Here is a 20,561-nt window from a genome sequence, read left to right as displayed (position 1 = left end):
CCTAGCAATTAATAAAAGGGCATGATCCTAATGTAACTTACACTAATAAATTTGAAAAATCTAGATTAATGTCATGATTTGAAAGGAAAATTTACTTTACCAACACTGGCTTGAGACAGATAATCCAACTAGTTCGGTAACCATAGAAAAAATTAACCAAAAATCACTATTTAATAACAACTTTATGCAAGACCCTTTCCCCTTTGGCTAGTTTAAAATACATTCAAGGATAGATAAATTCCATGAAACAGACAAATGTACCAGTTTCATCTCTTATAAAAATAAAAAAGTTCTATTCCAAAAATAAAAGTACATCTCAATGTAAGAAATCTTGGAATAAAATGCACTAATTACACCAGTTAAAGATATTGATTTTCCAATATATACTGGGAAAATAAATCACTTGATAAGATTCTGTACTTCTAGTTTAAATTAAAAAAAATAGCAAATTAGAAATAAAATAGAACTTAACTAAGTATAGCTACCAGAAATTCAGAGCATACACTATCCTTAATGGTGGAACATTAAAAACATTCCACTAAAATAATAACACAAAAATTTCTAAGCATTGCTATTGTCTAACATTCTGTGCCAGATTGCTAAAGTAATCCTAATTAAAAACAAATGAAATATGAATATCAGATAGAAAATAAAGACTCAACTGCAGAAGATGGGATTCTCTTGGATTGCCTAAGAATATACTCACAAACTTTTGAGTTTTTCAGTGTCATAAATGTTCAGCATATAAAAAAAGCAAATTGCTTGTACCATGACAGCAATAACCAATTATAAAATATATTTTAAAAAATATATATTTCACTATATAATGAAAATAAAATACCCAGAAATAAATCTTTCAAAACAAGTATGATTATATAAAGAAAGAAATCTCATGAAGCAAAGAGAAGCCCACACTTGGTTTAATGAAGACATAGATTGTTCTTGAAGAAAAATAACTATTGTGTGGTTGACCCTTCAACAACACAGATTTGAAATGGGTGAGTCCACTTACACAGGGATATTTTTCAATAGTATATACCATAGTACTACACAATTTTCAGTTGAACTCACAGATGCAGAACCACAGATATGGAGGAACCACAGGTATGAAGAGCCAAGTATAAATTATAGACAAGATTTCAACTGTACAGAAGGTTGGCACCCTTAACGCTCTGTTTAAGGGTAAACTGTAATTCTCTTCAAACACCATAAATTTAGTGCAACTAAAATCAAAACAAAAAGATATACTCACCAATAGCCAAGAAATTTTTGAAAAAATATTAGGAATGCTTTATCACCACCATCCCTGAAAACATACTGGAAGACTATAATCTAAGCCATGCATTATTTATTAGGAATATCAAATACCTTAAAGAATTTGGCACATAATAAAACTGCATCCAAAATGAGTAAGAACATACTTCAACAAATGGTTTTTGGACTTCTGAATAAAAGTAGCATTGCACCTTGTACTCTTCACAAAAATAAATTCCAGATGGAGATCTGGATGCATATATGACAATTAGAAGAAAATACAGAATATGCTTTATATTTTGAAAAAAAAGTCAAAAAATATTTATCAATTTGATTAGGTATAATATAAAACAACTGTCTAACAGAGACACCAAAAGTAAAAACAATTGACCAACTGGGAGAAAACATCATAGCAGATGTATAAGACTAATATTTATTTAAACTGTATGAAAATCTCCTCACAAGTCCTTAAGATAAAAAGACAAATCATTCAACAAAAAAATGAGCAGGGTTGGCAAAGAAATAAAAGTCTAAAATATATGAAAAGATGACCATCCTCACTAGAGTCAGATTTTTTTAATATAAACAATAAAAAATGACAATTTTTCACATATTAGGTTAATTTAAAAATTGTTAATCTAAAACCAAATGTCCTTAATGATATGGGGAGCAGGTATTCACTCACTGCTGAGAAACTGTAAACTAATAATGGCCCAATAAAGTGTCTCTTTAAAACTGTCTAACTCTGATCCAGCAATTCAAAGCTTAAGCATATAGTAGAGAAATCCTTATGTGCACATAAAGAGGCAGAGGATGACATTCTTTTCAGCACCGTTTGTAAATAGGGGGAAAAAAAATTACCCTAGTGTCCATTATAGGCTAAACAGATTGTGGAACACTATACAAAAGTTAAATAGGTGAAATTAGGTGAGATTATACTCAAAGAAACCACAGAGAAAAGCTGCAGAATGATATACATATATTTATATAAAAACTGAAGCTACACACTATTTCCTGTACCAATATACAACATGTATATACATCCACAAAAAAAGGTCTAGATGGAAAGTTAAATGTTACTTCTAGGGAAGGTATTAGGATTGAAGGTAATCATCAGCAACAGACTTGTCTTTAATGTTTTCACAAGTCAACAGTAGTCAAATACTGGGTCTGTAGTTTAAAATTTAAAGAAAAAGCAGTGTATACAGACCGATATATTTTTAAAAATATATACACAAAAAATTATCCTCTGTATTTTTTTCTCCCTCTCTTCCTTGATGGCAAACATACAAGATTCTGGAAGAATACCTGCCAGAATGAAGCTTTAAAACTATTTAAAGATATCTCCAGTAAAAATATACTCAACTCCTGTATTTCCATGTGAAAAAAAGTTCAAGATTTGTCACAGCAATACAAGTTGTTTAGAACTCTTATTAATGTTTTTAGATATTTACAATCTTCACATAGTACATAACTGTATATCATATCTTGCATAAAGATAGTACCTGTCTTTAGAATACAGTATTTGGAGCAAGGGAAATATAGTTTTTAAAGCTAGAACTTAAGTCATTATTAACATTTAATAAAATGGTTTTAAGTTTACATACATTTCTAAAAGAACAAAGTATAAAAACCAGATTGGCTTATTTCTTTAGCAGTTTAATAATTCTGCCTTTTACGATTAAACAAAAACACCTTGACAATTAAAGGACTATTCATTCAGGAGATTATTCTGTAAAAGTATATCCTTAATTAGAATGTACCTGTATTCAAATACAACCTGTTTAAATTTATGAATGACACTACTTTTAACTAGAAAAACTAAAAAGTTTTTAGAACAGTGTGCTTTTTAAGAAGAACTGCTTAGTTAGGGTTGCTGAAGTCTTGAACCACAACAACAATGATAAGAGAAAGAGAAACTTCCAGAGCTTCACAATGGTTATGAAAGAAAAGTACAGTCAGCAGTTTCTTCCCAAATAAAAAGGTCATCAGTGAAGAAGAAAAGCATTTCAAGGGTATCTTTAATGGAATTTGGAATTTCCTCACTTATCCTTGGGGTCTGTTCAATTGTCTCCTGCAGTAAGTTGCTTGTGAAAGAGCCTCTCATATAAAAGAATAAGTTCCTTTAGAAAGGTTACCGTGGAGACAGGATTAGGGAAGTGTTAGAAAATCTGGATCTGTCACTGAGATCTTGAGCAACTTCCTTGTCAATTCCTTGAGCAATACAAGAGCGCTGCACTGTCCAACACGCCTCCCAGCTCTATGTTTTCAGGAAAGGCCACCAAGGAAAGAAACATGCCTTTTACCTCATAACATGAAGGCACTTTTACAGCTACATTATGTATCAGTTTTATCTTCAGTTTAACTCAGCAATACCTTATAGGAAACACCAGCACACCTCATATGTTACAAATATTAAAAAAAAAAATGAGCTTGGTGATGACAAAAAAAAAAGTCATACCCAAGTAATTGACATGAAGAGTCTCAGGAAATAAATCATTTGAGAAAATTCTTTATATCTTTAAAGCAAAAGATAGGTATAATTTTATTTCAAGAAAGTATTTAGCATTTAAAGTGGAGGATGACTGACTAGTTGGCAGTGCTGGCATTTACTTTCTTTTCATATGAGGAACTTGGAAAAAAGATATGAGTTAAACTCAACTCCTTTAATATAAAAGTCTTTGACTTAGTTACCTATGTTTATTTTTATAACAAAGCACTTTTTATGTAATTTAAAACACACATGCTTTGATTGAAGAGTGATTGTAAATGGATCCATGTTTCTTCCAACTGTGATGACAACTTTGTGACTTCTTCTAGAAGTACTGGCTCTGAAGGAAGCATTTTAAGGTGTAACTGAAAAGAGAAATAATAGTGGAATGTTTTAAGAAAATTTAACTGGATTTAACTCTTTTACCAAGGAACATCAGGAGAGACTATTTTTTTCATAAATCTGGTTTATAACCATTTCCAACCTCCCTCTCCTCTATCAAACTTTGATAGAGTTCCTTTATCACTCTCTTAGAATTAAAGTGGTCATCACTTTCTTCCACTTAAGGACAGTCCTGATACAGACGCAGAGACAAGGTCCCAGTTCTTACACTAAATCTGCATTTCTGTGCTTCTTTTAAGTCTCCTCCTTTCGTTGTAACACATTAGTAATGAATGGCCTAGGGGCCCTTTGCTTTATTTTCTAAAGATTTAAGTAAACTTATATTCAGGAACCAAATCTGGGAAAGAACATAAAAACAATTTGTGGCACTTCACTTCTTTTTTTTTTTAATCCTTCACACTACTATCAATAAATCTACTTTTAAATAATTTTAAATAATTAGATCAAGTGAATACTTGGATATAAATGGAATAAATTTATCCCAGTGATAGCAGAATTACATCTGCTATCACTGAAAATCCTATCTGCTATCACTGAAAATCAGCATCATCTACCTCCTTCAATACATTTTACTGAGATAAACATGAGTTCTCCATTATATTATCCATAAAAGAAGTGTTACTGTCAAGTTATCTGAAATTCTTTCAACCAGGGTAGAAGTAAAAATTTGCATTTCAGCAGTAGAAAAAAAAAATACAAAAAATAAACATAAAGCCCGACGTTCTCTTCATCATCATAAAAAAATTGCCAAAACATAACTACTTTAAAAAGTTAATAGTTTAGTATATTGATCAAATCGATGACACAACGAAAAGTCAAGAGGTTGAATCAAAACTGTGTTGAGTTAAAAGTAAAACAAAACACAACAAAAAACAATTACAAAGCTGCTGCACTGGCAAGCTAGCCAACATGGTAGTCACTAGAGATAGGAAGCTATTTAAATTAATTAAATTTCTGTAAGACGAAAAATTCAGTTTCTCAGTCACATTAGCCACAATTCAGGTGCTCAGTAGCCACACATGGAAAGTATGGATATAGAACATTCCCATCTTTGGAGTAAGTTCTATCAAACACTACTCTAGAGGAGGGCAATTTTTACATATTAGACTTACCTTCAGAAAGAGTGCAAGGTATGCCTGGGCTAACTCAAAATCACGCTTTCTATCCAACATCATCTCAATCATTTTCAAGAAGCTCTTCATAACTTCTATAGAACCACCACAATCAGGAGACAAATTTCGCAGCTCTGTTTCAATTCCTGATGGGCCTAATTCTTTCAGAAGGCTAAGAGCAGCTTCATCTATAGTAAGTTTTATTAAGAATCCAGTTATTACCTACAATCATCTCATTTAGGAAACTAGTTTTCATTTCAGACTCCCAAGCAACATACAATGAAATTGCAAAGGAAATTACTTCTGTGGCTTAATTTTTTTTTTGGCATTTTCAGTATTTTAAATTTTTTCTTACTAAAGCTGTTACAATCTAATTAATGCCTAGCAAAAGACATTTTAAGATGTTCATAACTCCTAAATCAACCAGAAAAAATACAAATATAAGAAAGCTATAGGTATATATCCCAAGTTATTAATAGTAGCTGTTATTTTTCTTTCTTACTATTGTTGTAAAATTGTAATTCCACATGATCATTAAGAAACACTAACAGTACAGAACTATATGAAGGGAAAGACTCTATTCTTACCCACCCCAAATCTACTTCTTTTCCCTAGGAGTAAGCATTCTTGTTGCATATGCATCCTATGAAAACATAATACATACTTAAAGGTTTTTATTTGGCTGTGCCTGTGGCATGCAAAAGTTCCCAGGCCAGGGGTGGAAACTGAGACAGCAGTGACAGACAATACCAGATCCTTAACCTGCTAGGCTACCAAAGAACTCCAAAACTTTATGAGGCATTTCATATTATACTGGCAATAGGTATGCTTTTAGTTTTTTTCAAAACGAACACCAATGACAAAAGTAATACATTTTATTTTCTGTTCTTCAGTATATATTAAATAATAGTGCTTTTCTTCTTTGTTCCTCCATAAATATAACAAGTTACTCCTTTTATGATACTGCTACTCTTTAGCCGGCTACAGTGATCCACTAATACCATTCTCTGACTTTTTTCAGTGTGCACTTGAGTGATACTGGTATAAAAACAAAAGCATTTGGGTCAGATAACAAGAGAATAAATCAAACAGAATTTTGATTTGCGATTCTGTTAACTGCTTATAGCTCTTATTGTTTATCATTAGCTACAGACTGTAGCTTTCAGAATTTATAACACTCAAATTTCAAAATCACCTTTTTTTATGAGATAATTTGGTAATATCTGAAATTACCTAAAACGAAAGTCTCTGCTGTTTTTCAAACTACACTGCAAACTGTATTTGTAAATAAAAACAAAAGAAAAAAGAAAAAAATCCAATTTTCCATGCAGAAAGAAGGAAAGGTTCTCAAAAAATTATTATAATGTCAGTATCATCAGAGGTTAGTGTCACTCATTCAATGTGTAACACAAAGCTAAAACTACTTCAGATTAAAACCAAAATTTCAATCGTTTTGGTTTTTACTTTCAGCTACTGAGAAATGTGCTATTATTTCACCCAATTTTTCCTCATATCAAGTAGAATAAGCTAAAGATACTTGGTAAAACTTTTATAATTTAACTTACATTTATTATTTACCAGTCCTTCTTCAAGTTTCAAGCAGAAATCTGATTTTTGAGCCAAAATTCCAAGATTTACCACTTTAGACTTAAATAAAAACAAATACACATTATTCAGAAACCACAAATGTAACAAAAAAGTTATGGTTTATAATTTCAAAAAGCTAGATTTACCCTATATCTATAAAATTAGGTCTTGGTTAAGAACTACAAATGTACAACACAAAGCACACACCCCATATACTTCCAAAGCTCCAATATGGTTCTTACCTGTTGAGGATCATTATTTTGTTCAGGTGTAGCATATCTGGGTACAAGGCCAGGAACTGTTGGAATAAAAAATGGTGCTGATTTTGGTACTTTGGGTGGTTCCTTTGGTTTATTCTTTTTCTAATTATGAGAAAATGAGAAAAGGAAAAAAGACCAGTAATTATCTTGCCAACAGTTTCAAACATTTAATTCCCATTTAAATTTTAAAAAGTTCAAAAGTTAAAAAAGGAATGAGGAATTCCCATTCCAGCTCAGTGGGCTAAGAATACAACTAGTTTCCATGAGAATACTCGTTTGATCCCTGGTGGATTACGGGATTCAGTGTTGCCGAGTGCTGCAGTGTAGGTCGAAGACATGGCTCAGATCTGGTGTTGCTGTGGCCGTGGCCAGCAACTGTAGTTCTGATTCGACCTGTAGCCTGGGAACTTACATATGCCTTCGGTGCGGCCCTAAAAAGACCGAAAAAAGAAAAAAGAAAAAGGAAAAAAAAAGGACTGAAACTTTTTCAGATTAGGATGCTAAAATAAAATCCCAACCAACCAATACCACAGCTATCTTTAAACTGGGCTTCCCAAAGCAAACTTCCAGTACTCTTGCTGATAAGGCAAAAAGAAAAATGCAGAGTTCAGGAAAGCTCTAAGACAAACATAGCTCATTTTCCTGAAGCATGAATATTCAGGTGAAGAAATAACATGCAATTCGGAACTTTTATACTGAAATACAATTTTTTTTTTTTTTTGCAAAATGGGCTAGAAAGCAAAATCTTCATAAATGCTCAATAATTCAAATTTCTTTTCTCCAAAGAAAATTTGGACTCAAGAGGCAGACTCTGCTATTAGGAGCTATTTGGTGAAATTTTTTTGAGTGAAGCATGACACTAATTCTTCTATTTTCTTGGAAATTTTATTTTTCTTTAGAACTTTGTATTAATCACTCATTTATAAAACATTTCAAATGTTGGCAAAATTCTATCAGGAAAACCTCCATCAGAATTCCTACTGACAGCATTCAGTTATGGTGACTACACTGCTATCTATCTCTACCACAGGAGCATTTGATGGATCCTTTCTATGGTAAACTGCCTAATAAAGGAATCTTAAAATTTTACCACACACTATTCCTCTTCCATTCTTTAGGAACCCTGAGGAAACCTGCTTTTTGAAAGAAAACCAGGGATGCTTGTGGCCTCCAGGGGGCAAAGCATAAAAGAAAGTCATTACCAGAAAGCAGGACAAAGTACTGTAAGAACAGCCCTTCTTTGGAATAGTAGAAATGTAATAAGAGTCAGATTACCCTTCTAACTCACTGTTCTTGAGTTAGAAGGCAGACAGTCAACTGAATTGTAAATGAAAACAAAAGACTTTGGAGAAGCTCCAGGGGGCTCTGGAAGTTACCTAATTTCAGAAAGAAAACACAAAGTAGAAAACCCACAGGGCAAGAATGAAAAAATATATGAGTTCCTGCTATAGTGAACCTGAGTTAAGAATCTGACTGCAGAAGTTCCTGTCGTGGCTCAACGGTTAGCCAACCCAACTAGCATCCATGAGGATGCGGGTTTGATCCCTGGCCTTGCTAGTCGGTTCAGGATCCGGCATTGCCGTGAGCTGTGGTGCAGGTCGCAGATGCGGCTCAGATTCTGCGTTGCTGTGGCTGTGGCATAGGCCGGTGGCTACAGCTCCAATTGGACCTCTAGCCTGGGAACATCCATATGCCTCAAGTGAGGCCCTAAGAAAAAAAGACTAAGAACAAAAGGCCAAAAAGGAAAGAATCTGACTGCAGTGGCTTGGGTCGCTTTGGAGGTGCAGGTTCGATTCTAAACCTGGCACAGTGGGTTAAAGGATCTAGCATTGAAGCAGCTGCAGTGTAGGGCACAGCTATGGCTCAGACTCAATCCCTGGCCCGGGAACTCCCATATGCCATTAAAAAGAAAAAAAAAAAAAAGATCTAGGAGTTCCCACTGTAGTTCAGCAATAACAAACCCGATTAGTATCCACGAGGATTCGGGTTCAATCCCTGGCCTCGCTCAGTGGAGCTGTGGTGCAGGCTGGCTGCTCCAGCTCTAATTTTACCCATACCCTAGGAACTTCCATATGCAGCAGGTATGGCCCTAAAATAAAAAAAAAGAAGAAAAAAAATCTAGCTTCATTTGGAGGAAAATAAAAATATTAGAGGTGCTAGCATATTTCTCTCATAAAGATCATTCACTTGGGCTTCTAGTTTTTATGCAGAACAAAATATATCTTAGCAAGCAGAGTGGTCCCCAAATTTAGATCAATTAATTGGACTTATGATTGTTCCTTTCACACTGACCTGCTTGCACTTTTTAATGTATTGCCTTCAGAGCTCTTCCATGAAGTACTTCCTTTATAGTTGACAGACTACACAACATGAAGGAGATTTTACAACTATTCTCCTACCTTTATGCTGATGCCCAATCTTGTAAAAAATGAGCAGGTAAAAAGCACTTTTAAATTCTGTAAAATTAATATGTGAACACTTTTCTTACACAAGACACATATATCTTCTCTGATGCTACGTTTTTAGTTACAAAAATACTTACCACACTTTGTCATGGTTATCTATGTCAGTGTTCCTTACACTTTTATTATGCCAGCCTATATATGACTCAGTACAGACATAACCTCTAGTGACTGTGTGTATGTGTATATCTAACCACATCATAAAACAATACTTACCCTTATTACCAGGATCATCTTTGCAATTTTCTATGCTAGACTATCTTTCAATTGCTTTTGCTACTTACAAATAGGGATCATGAAACATGCCCTGAAAAACACTAATTTATGCCATAATTGTCCATTTTCCTTTTTTAAATAATCATCCCTTTTTTCATGTAAAACTGTAAATGCCTCAAGGACAAAGAGACTAGGGGTTTTTCCCATTCCTTTTTTTTGGGGGGGGGGTTCTTTTCTAGGGCCGCACCCATGGCATACAGAGGTTCCCAGGCTACGGGTCCAAATGGAGTTGTAGCTGCCGGCCTACACCACAGCCACAGCAATGAGGGATCTAAGCCGTATCTGTGACCTACACCACAGCTCATGGCAATGCCAGATCCTTAACCCACTGAGCAAGGCCAGGGATCAAACCCACAACCTCATGGTTCCTAGTCAGATTCGTTAACCACTGAGCCACGATGGGAACTCCGGTTTTTCCTATTCTTATGGTCTCAGGACAGTAACTAGTACCTAGTTCATATTTACATATGTGCCTGAACCTGACACAGCAAATCTTCTCATAGCTAACAGAGCAGGTTGTGATATGACAAAGGGTGAATGAAGCTTAATTTTAAAAAAACCAGTGACATGGAAACAACCTATAGGTCCAATGACAGATGAATGGATTAAGATGATGTAATACACTCACAACACACACACACACAATAGATTACTACTCAGTCATAAAAAAGGACAAAATAATGCCTTCTGCAGCAACATGGATGCAACTAGACAATCTCATACTAAGTGAAGTAAGTTGGAAAGAGAAAGACAAATACAATATGATACCACATTCATGTGGAATCTAAAATATGGCACAAATGATCCTGTCTACAAAACTGAAACAAATCGTGGACATGGAGAGCAGACTTGGGGTTGCTAGGAAGAAGGACTGGGATGGACAGGGAGCTTGGGGTTGGGAGATGCAAACTATTACATTTGGAATGGATAAGCAATGGGATCCTACTATACAGCAAGGGAAATATGTCCCATCTCTTGGGATAGAACGTGATAGAAGATGGTAAGAGAAAAAGACTGTATGTATATGTATGACTGGATCACTATGCTGTGCAGCAGAAACTGATTCACCACTATACTCTAAAAACAATAACCAAAAAATAAACAAAACAACCCCCAAACAAACAAAAAACAGTGAAAGCCTTCTAGTCCCCAAATGTCTAGTGATAGAAACATTACACATTATGGCAACAATTTTTTTTCTTGTTTCAGAAGTTAAACAAGTAATTTATTTGGCTGGGCCTAAAACATACAATTTCTAATAGCTCTGTAGTTGCAAGCTGTACTTTTGCTATATCCAAAGTCCTTGAGTTGTCTCAAAGTCAAGACACACACACAAGGAGGGAGAGGGAGAGAGAAAAACAGAGGAAGAAAATCTTGTGATCATCATACTGGATTAAATAGCATTCAACTAAATGGTGTACTCTTTACTACCTTAGTCATTAATTGCTCCTCCTAAAGTCCTCAAAGGGAAGCTATCTCTACTAAAGAAAACGCTTCTGGAATGTGTCTTTATGGACCAATATTAAGTATACTATGGTATAATATTACCTTAATAACATCAAGATTAAGAAGGTTTTTCCACCGGGATTCAGGAAGAAGTGAAAGAGTCACCAATTGCTCATTCAACTGTTCTGGGGAGTCATATGCTATCATTTCATCACTTGGTTCTGTGGTTTCTTCTGATAATTCTATATCTTAAAACAAAAAGTTTTCAGGTGAAACAAATTATTGCCAAATGAGATTTTTATCATATAAAAGCAACTTTAATTCATTCCAAATCCATTAGTATTTCATAACATGTTCATTCAACATAGCCTTGTAAACTCTATTAGTTCATTTTCTTATTTTCTCATATTAACTACAATTCCCATCACCAAACTCAAAACATTTTTCCACTGGCATACTATTTGATATCAATACCACATCAATTATCTTTGAAAAAATTCATGAAGTCATTAAAAATATTTCATATAAGCTAAAAAATATTTTGATTGAATGCATTAAATTTTGCCTTCAGCAGCAACATTCTGCATTGTTAAGTTTATTATATTACACTTCAAAAATTCCTTTATTATTTTGTGATTACCTTGGGTTTGACAAGTACCAGGAAGCATCACTACCGAAGGAACATAATCTGTGGGAAGTGGCCGTAATGAAACAACTGAGTACAGGGAAATATTGGACCTGAGAGAGAAAAACATAAGCAATATTTTAAAACTTATAAAAGAAACATCAATTATAGGTAATAATCTCTACACTCTTGAATTTGGCTATGATTCTGATCACTTGTAAGTTTAAAAAGTTCTCAAGGAGTTCCCTGGTGGCTCAGTGGGCTAAGGATCAGGCATTGTTACTGCTGTGGCATGGGTTTGATCCCTGGCCTAGGAATTTCCACATGCTGTAGGCATAGCCAAAATAAACAAAAGTTCTCAAAAATAGATAATATTAATTAGAAAATATTTTGATTCATGTCATAGATGTTACCACAAGAAAGTGATGCATAAACATTATTAATGGAGTCTTTACTTTTAATGTAGCACAAAAAAGTATTTACTTTAGAGATCAGTAGTGTGTAAAATTTTGATAAGGTAACATAACATCCATATATTTACACTGCTTTCACAAATGGCAATCTTCATATAAGGAAATTACAAGTGAAGGAAAGATGGACTCAGAATTAAGTCCGAGAGAGAATATGCTGGTCAGATCCTTGGGGTAGCCGAATAGGCATGGATTTCCCCTTCTCTAGAATGGTCCTCTAAGTGCTACTAGAGCCTGGACCATGGCCTTGGATGACTAATCAGGATGTGGATAACTGTTCCAAAGCAGGCTAATCAGATTCTGCTTCCTAATTGAAAATAAAAAGTAGAACTATCAAGTTCTTAGTTATATTAATAGCTTTACTATATACTCTTGTTGCTGGGGTATCAGAGCTGCCATTCTTCTCTTGTCTTGATTGTTCAAGCCTCACAGACTCCAGGAGATACTCCATTTTGCCTATTAAGGTGACAAGAGTCTATTTCTATTATATACTGAATTTACTTTCATATCCTAAAAAAAAATTAGAAAATCTTATAATTAGAAAAGGAATTCATTTTTTCTCTACCCCAATAATAAGAGTTAAAAAATAATTAGACATCTGAACTCAGAAAATAGACAAAAAATTTCTAGACCCAGATAATGGACTATTTTGAATTCTTACATATTCAACACAGTGGAGTTAGAAGATCACCACCAATATCTTACATGATTATGAAAAGTAACTAAAATCAATCTTAGAAAGCATTTTTTCCCACACATATACTTTATTTTATAAAGTAGGCTGAAGTTGAGGAGTGACTGACCAAGGTCATTAGGGGCACTGGGGTAGCAAAAGGATGACCAGCATAACTGGAGATATCCCTTTTCTAACATTTTTAAACTTATTTACCCTTTCTGCCAATAAAAGCCAAATATTTGGGTAACATAAAAATCAATTATGTGCTTTAGAATATACACTTGAGCAAAGCTATCTAAAATATCAATCAGATGCTGAATCAGTCTTAGAGTTATGGTGAATTAACTTTCTGAGTTAACTATGTGACATTTCTATTTTATAGGTTTAAGAAGATAAAACTAAAGGGCAATGTTAGCAACTATGATTGACAATATCATCTTCCTTCTCCTTCTTACCTCAGAGAGAACTTACCATACAAAAGAACTTACCATAGATAAATTCCAAGGTGGTCCACATGGGAAGTGGCCAGAAAGTCTCCAGTAGGGGACATAGTAACATTAAGGGGTGCTGAGTCCAACAAAAAGCTGTCTATAAGGCTATAAAAAGAATCAAGGTGTTAAAATATTTCAAGTCTACCAAAAAGCATGTAATTCACAAAACACATTTTTGCTAAAAGAACAAAGGATAAAGGATGCAGAAAGTTTTTTTGTTCTTTAAATCCCCAATACCAGAAAGTCATCACTAACAGAGAGCTCTGTCAACTAAGTGACTATACAAAAATTATCTCCTTAGTGAGAAAGACCCAGAACACTAAACAGACCAATTGGCTGGCAAAAGAGTTGTAACAACAGGGAGAATACAGGAGGAAATGCTGTTTTTCTGGAATGCCATTTTAGTAGACTTGCTTGGAAACAATTCTAAAAATGTCACACATTTAAAATAAATTATCAGTATTCTGTTTTTGTTAGTCCAGTGAAAATAACAGGTGTAGGCCACAGAGGAAAGTAATGCAATGAAATGGTAAATAAGAATAAGACAATGGTAATGAAAAAAATGTTTCAGCAATTCTACCTGTTTTTCAAATAGGTAACCATGCTTTACATGAAACATGAAAATTCTGTCTATAGTGCGTAACCATAAAGTAGCTTATGGAAATGCGTCTCAGAACTTTAAAATGCTGTAAGCAGGGTTAAAAAGTTGGGGAGGAAAAGGAAGTGATCACACCCACGTAGGAGACTCAGAATAGGCTTCCCCGAGAACAGTGTGTGAGATAAGCTTTACGAATGGACAGAAGTTCAATGCATGGAGATGAAACATGAAGGGCAAGGCGAGGAAAAACTGTGTCTAGGGAGGAGTGCAGACTGGTCTTGAATACCAAATATATGCATTTCCTTTTATCTTTTAATCAATGGAAAGTCACTATAATCCTCACCCTTATAAAAAAAAGTCTGCAGCAGAATGTATTTGAACACGAAGAACAGTGACACTATGGTAGTAGTCATCTAACAAGCAGTGAAAATCTGAACTAGGATGGCGGCAACAAGAAAGTGAAAAGAGGTGAGTTTAAGAAGTAAGAGAGAGGCGGCAACGACTCGACCCCCAATGTGAGTGTCATTTATACAACTGCCCAAAGACCACGATGAATACATGCTGGAGTAACTGCTGAAACTGAATTTTATTGACCAGAGACCACCCTTTGTTTCACTTCTTTTTGTTTTCCCTACTGCTTTGAGTTTTATTGTAACAGCTGAAAAACTTGGAAAATAAAATGAACATACTGTGGTCTTGAAAAAAAAAAAAAAAAAAAAAGAAGTAAGAGAAAGACCTAACACAGGGGTATCTTGCATAAGAGGCGTCTTAAGCTGGCTGAGAATGTGAATACTCTATACCGGTTTTAATCAGAGCTGTTTTAAAAACTACTTTCTTCACTGAAGGCAAAACACTATTCATGGGAAGGCATGGCAAAATGATTGAAGTTCAGAATCTATATTAAATAAAACAAATTATTTCAAGAAAAAAAAAACAAACAAACAGCAGTTAACACCTTTTTTAGTTCTTTGTGCTAGGATGCATCCTGAGCACTTGTGCCTACCAATTTAATCCTCACAATGCTGAGACAGATCTGTCCTTATTATACAGATTAGAAAAATGGGGCCCGGTAAGATTTAAAAACATGCTTAAGGTGGACAGTAACTGAGCCACATCTGTCACCAAGAAATCTGCACTCTTAATCACTGTAAACTCGGCAGAACCAGTATTAAAACTATAGGTACAACAAACAGTTTGATAGCACACACACACACACCCACCAGAAGACTTGTGATTCATGGAACAGGTTCTGAGCAGCTCAAATGTAGACTCCCCAGTGGACGCATTAAATGACTTGTCTGGAGTTCCCCTTGTGGATCAGTGGAAACGAAATCTGACTAGCATCTGTGGCCTCACTCAGTGGGTTAACAATCTGGTGATGCCATGAGCTGTGGTGTAGGCTGCAGATGCAGCTTGGACCTGGCATTGCTGTGGCTGTGGTGTAAGCCAGCAGCCACAGCTCTGATTTGACCCCCAGCTTGAGAACCTCCACATGCCGTGGGAGCGGCCCTAAAAAGACAAAAAAAAAAAGACTTGTCCATAATAAAATCCCCCTCAATTTGTTCAGAGGATGAACATGAACCTTAACTAAAGAATTCAAAGTAATGAGACAAGACTAAAATTAGGAGCACTAGAAACCAATCTAAAGCATGCTCAGGAAGATGACCAATGTTTAATTCTCATTTATGGTGAACAAAATAATCTGCCTAGTTTCTGCTCAAACCTTCTTTGGAAACTCACAAGATCAGCTGCTCTCGGGGAGCAAAGAAACTGGGGAAAAGGAAACATTTACTAAACACTTACTGTTAAATTGTTTGTCAATTCATTTAGTGCAAACAACCCAGAGAGAAATCATTCTCAATGTGCACTGATGAAGATTCAACCTAATGTCAATAATTTCGGATCTTACGATTTCTTGTCTTAACATTTGTGCAGTAAAAGTATAAGTGGTGAGGGGTGAAACGTGCTAATATTGTTCAGAATCTATCTGTTAAAAAGAGAAAGCTACTTGAGCAAATTTATGTCCCTTGATACTATAATTACTTTGGGAAATTCTTTGTGCAACATGATTTCCACAGCTGTTGTGTGTGGGTAGAATGGCCTTCTACTGTGTAAAAGCATCAGATTGAGGAAGGTGGTTTCTACGTACACAGCATATTTTACACGGCCACATTCGTTCATAAAGTAGGCTTAATCCCAGATCTAAACCACACTATATTCTGCTAATCCTGCAAAATGAAAGGTCCCAGGTAAATTAGAAGGTTTTTGAGAGAACATTAAAAAATAATTCCCAGGGAGTTCCCGTCATGGCGCAGTGGTTAACGAATCCAACTAGGAACCATGAGGTTGCGGGTTTGATCCCTGCCCTTGCTCAGTGGGTTAATGATCCGGCGTTGCCATGAGCTGTGGTGTAGGTCGCAGACGCAGCTCCGGATTCTTTGTTGCTGTGGCTCTGGTGTAGGCTGGTGGCTACAGCTCCGATTAGACCCCTAGCCTGGGAACCTCCCATATGCCGCGGGAGCGGCCCAAGAAATGGCAAAAAGACAAAAAAAAATAATAATAATAATTCCCAGGAGTTCCCATCATGGCTCTGTGGTAACAAACCTGACTTAGTATCCCTGAAGATGCAGGTGGGATCGCTGGCCTCTCTCAGTGAGTTAAAGGATCTGGCATTGCAGTGAACTGTGGTGTAGGTTGCAGACATGGCTTAAATTTGGTGTTGCTGTGGCTTGGCGTAGGCTGGCGGCTACAGCTCCAACTCCACCCATAGCCTGGGAACTTCCATATGCCATGGGTACAGCACTAAAAAGATAAAAAAAAAAAAAAGAGAGAGAGAGAGAAAATACTATTTCAAGACAACAAACTGGGTGCAAAAGGTGTTTATTGCTTCTAGACTGGTCATTGTTTGGGGGCTTCTTTTATAAACACAGCCAGGAAACTCTACTTGTTTATTCATCTACACATGTATGTATTTATAAATTTTAAGATGAAATACATTAGGAGCTCATACTGATCTCTCCAATTTAAATTTAGATTACCAGGTGCTTTTACTAAGAGACTATTTTATTTGTATCTTCTTTCTTTCGCACTAAAAGTCTTAATATATTTATAAAAGATAAATATATATATAAAAGATATATAAAGATAAAAATCTTTATATATTTCATTACATATAATCTATATATATTTATAGATAACACTAATTGACTTCTGATTATATTCTGAACAAGGGCTAACAATGTCTAGATTTTCAATCTATAAAGTGATGGAATCATGTAAGGAAACTTTAATGAATAGAACAAAGGTATAGTTTTGCTTCAGTGTGAAATGCAACACAACGTTCTATTCCAATATTCTTATGTAATGCTCCTCAGAAAGTAGGGGTCAGGGAATAAGACAAAACAAAATGCAAAATTCTATTAAAACTATTTAATTTCATATTTTTCTTACTCCCAAAATAGTTCAACCTAAACTTTTAAGAGATTAAGTTACCAGATGGAATTCCCATCATGGCACAGCAGAAACGAATCTGACTAGGAACCATGAGGTTACAGGTTCAATCCCTGGCCTTGCTCAGTGGGTTAAGGATCCGGCATTGCCATGATTTGTGGTGTAGGTCGCAGATGCAGCTCAAATCTGGCATTTGCAGTGGCTGTGATGTAGGCCAGCAGCTACAGCTCCAATTGGACCCTTAGGCTGGGAACCTCCATATGCTGCAGGTGCAGCCCTAAAAAGACAAAAAGACAAGAAAAAAAAAAAAGAGAGAGAGATTAAAAGTTACCAGAAATAGGAGTTCCTGTCATGGCTCAGTTCCCGTCGTGGTCCATCTGCTAGTAACCATGAGGACGCAGGTTCTATCCCTGGCCTCTCTCAACGAGTTAAGGATCTGGCATTGTCGTGAGCTGTGGTGTAGGTCACAGACGCAACTCAGATCCCACACTGCTGTGATTGTGGCATAGGCCAGTGGCTACAGCTCCAATCTGACCCCTAGCCTGGGAACCTCCATGTGCTAAAGGCCCTAAAAAGACAAAAAAAAAAAAAAAAAAGCTACCAGAAATAAAAAGTGATAGTGGTAGTGGATGATACATAATTTTAGGAATAAAATACTTCAACTCTGCTTCTCTGAGAATCCTAAAAACACAAGAAATTTTTCAGTACTTACAAAAAAAAAGAAAAAAAAAAACCCAAAACCAAACTTTACAGAAACAATTCAATACCTATGCAATTTGTTTTAGACAGGCACAACTCCAGATGGATACAACTTTTTATGTTACCACACCCACAGGTTACTCATACATAGCTTCACTTTTTAGCCTAGATAATAAGTATATGCATTCTTTACATATTTAACATGTTATGTAAATGGTAAAACTTCTTACTGAAGAAAGAAGTAGGACTCTCCATAGGTTGCCATACTAATAATGTTCAAAAAAAGACAGGGAATCAAAAGGCCCAACAGTTACCAGTGGTTGTATGATAAAATACTGATCCCTACTTCCTTAATATCTTCTACAGCAAGAAAACCAAATCATCCTTAAAACATATGACATAACCCAAGCAAGGCAGATGTCACAACTGCTGGGAAATTTTTTTTTCTCTTGTGCTTACAAAATATCATTTGCAAACTATGCTGCCTTAGGCAAATCACTTAACTTCTCTCTGAGCCTCCATTTCTTCATTTATAAAACATAAAAATAGTAATAGTACCTACACCTAATGGGATATGAGAGAAGATGAAAAAATAAAAGCATATAAAATGCCTTGCAACCCATGATAAATGTTAGCTTAATTGCAATTAGGCAATAGCAGTTGTGTGATACTGCTTTTCAAACTTTCTCATCTGCTCCACTTCACGTCTTAACCAAAGTAGTTATTTTTTTCTTTATGCAAAGTATACTTTGATCTAATCGGTGTAGTTATACTTTCTTTTAACAATCCTTATGTGACTCATTTCTTGCTCTTGTGTTTCTCCCAGTTTTAGGTTTTTGTATTCACTGAAATTGCCTCAGTGTTTACCTAAAAATAAGATACTAGAGTTGAAAACCTATCAGATTTAAATCTGTTTACTAAAATAAGAAATTCACCAAAAAAGGATAAATGCCGAATCAAAAGCGGGTGGCTTTGAATGCTACTTTCAGATCCTAATTCTTCCATTCTAAAAAAATGCTCACCACTTTTAAAAAATATTTTGCCAGTTTAGTACTACTGAACATTAAGCTGTCTCTCCCATCTAATGCGAACTAAAACTACCAAAAAGGAAAATGAAAGGACATTATGTCAACTCTATTTCTTGTACAACTTTCCTACTGTAAAGCAATTCAAGTTGTAATGTTCACTTTTAGAAAACAGCAAAAGTCCAAGAAGCAAAAGACTAATCAGTATCTCTAATGGTAACTTTTTTCAAAAAGGGCTTTTTTTTTTTTTTAAAGTAAATAAGTAAGTACCAACTTCAGGTGAACTTTTTGAAGCTATAGTACACAGTCAACTAATTTTATATACATTTATATATATACACACATACATATACATATATATAGTCTTTATTAGGATTGCACCCATGGCATATGGAGGTTCCCAGGCTAGGGGTTGAATCAGAGATACAGTTGTCAGCTACAGCCATGCCAGATCCCAGCTATGTTTGCAACATACAGCACAACTCACAGAGGTGCCACATCCTTAACCCACTGAGTGAGGCCAGGAATCGAACCTATGTCCTCATGGACACTAGTCAGGTTTGTTTCCACTGAGCCATGATGGGAACTCCAACTAATTATATTTTGCTTTACTCTGTTTTAAATAAAAAAAGAGACACACCTGTGGACAAAATTCCCTAGTTATTCCAGACCCATTACTGACACCCTTACTGTGCATATTCCAAATCTGCTCTATAGGTAGTTATGCCTCATTCCTATGTCAAACCTGAAGGCAAATGAGTACATCACAGTTTTTCCTTTCTAAAGGTCAAGTTTCTTTCAAGTATGAGCTTATGCAATTCCTAAGAAAGAGAGAGAATTGGACAAAACTTATTAAGTTAAGAATATTTCAAAAGACTGAAAAATACTAGCTTCCTTCTCATCTTTCTTACCTTTCCCTTTCCTGATAGTATGTTCCTTTTCCTATCACTCCTTTCAAACTCTAAGCAATTCTATGTTAAGTGATATGATTTCAAATTGTACCTATTTCTACATAATTTTTAACAACGAAGTACTCTCTCTTTGTAGGTCTCTAGTGTTCAAATTATTTAAAAGAATTTAATGTTTTCTCTTCAAGTGCTACTTTAGTAGCAAGGTTCAATCTGTGACAGATTTCTGAATACAACTGGGTTGTACCCAAATCTGAAGACACATTTTCATTACCTTAATGTTACTAAATGTCTTTTTTTCAGGAATTATGTTAGAGATAGAAAACACA

The 20,561-nt window shown here is 35.2% G+C and overlaps 1 protein-coding gene across 3 annotated transcripts in view; it reads right to left on the bottom strand.

Annotated features, from left to right (window-relative positions):
- Window positions 1-2,366: 2,366 nt before the first annotated feature.
- Window positions 2,367-20,561, bottom strand: part of WDR36 (WD repeat domain 36) — a 44,639-nt gene continuing 26,444 nt past the window's right edge. Inside the window, exons 17-23 of one of the 3 annotated variants that reach the window (XM_047778406.1) lie at window positions 13,550-13,657; window positions 11,931-12,028; window positions 11,393-11,532; window positions 7,089-7,208; window positions 6,825-6,906; window positions 5,260-5,447; window positions 2,367-4,110 (exon numbers count right to left, since the gene is read on the bottom strand). In XM_047778406.1, the coding sequence (XP_047634362.1) occupies window positions 3,961-4,110; window positions 5,260-5,447; window positions 6,825-6,906; window positions 7,089-7,208; window positions 11,393-11,532; window positions 11,931-12,028; window positions 13,550-13,657 (886 nt within the window). In that variant the 3' untranslated portion in view covers window positions 2,367-3,960. Of the gene's footprint in view, window positions 4,111-5,259; window positions 5,448-6,824; window positions 6,907-7,088; window positions 7,209-11,392; window positions 11,539-11,930; window positions 12,029-13,549; window positions 13,658-20,561 lie in introns of those variants that run through there. The other 2 variants (XM_047778404.1, XR_007134561.1) reach the window with 2 other exon arrangements.

This window comes from Phacochoerus africanus, chromosome 4 (assembly GCF_016906955.1).
Source record: "Phacochoerus africanus isolate WHEZ1 chromosome 4, ROS_Pafr_v1, whole genome shotgun sequence".
Lineage (NCBI taxonomy): Eukaryota > Metazoa > Chordata > Mammalia > Artiodactyla > Suidae > Phacochoerus > Phacochoerus africanus.
The sequence above is the reverse complement of the archived record's forward strand: the minus strand, read 5'-3'. Positions and strand labels throughout refer to the sequence as shown.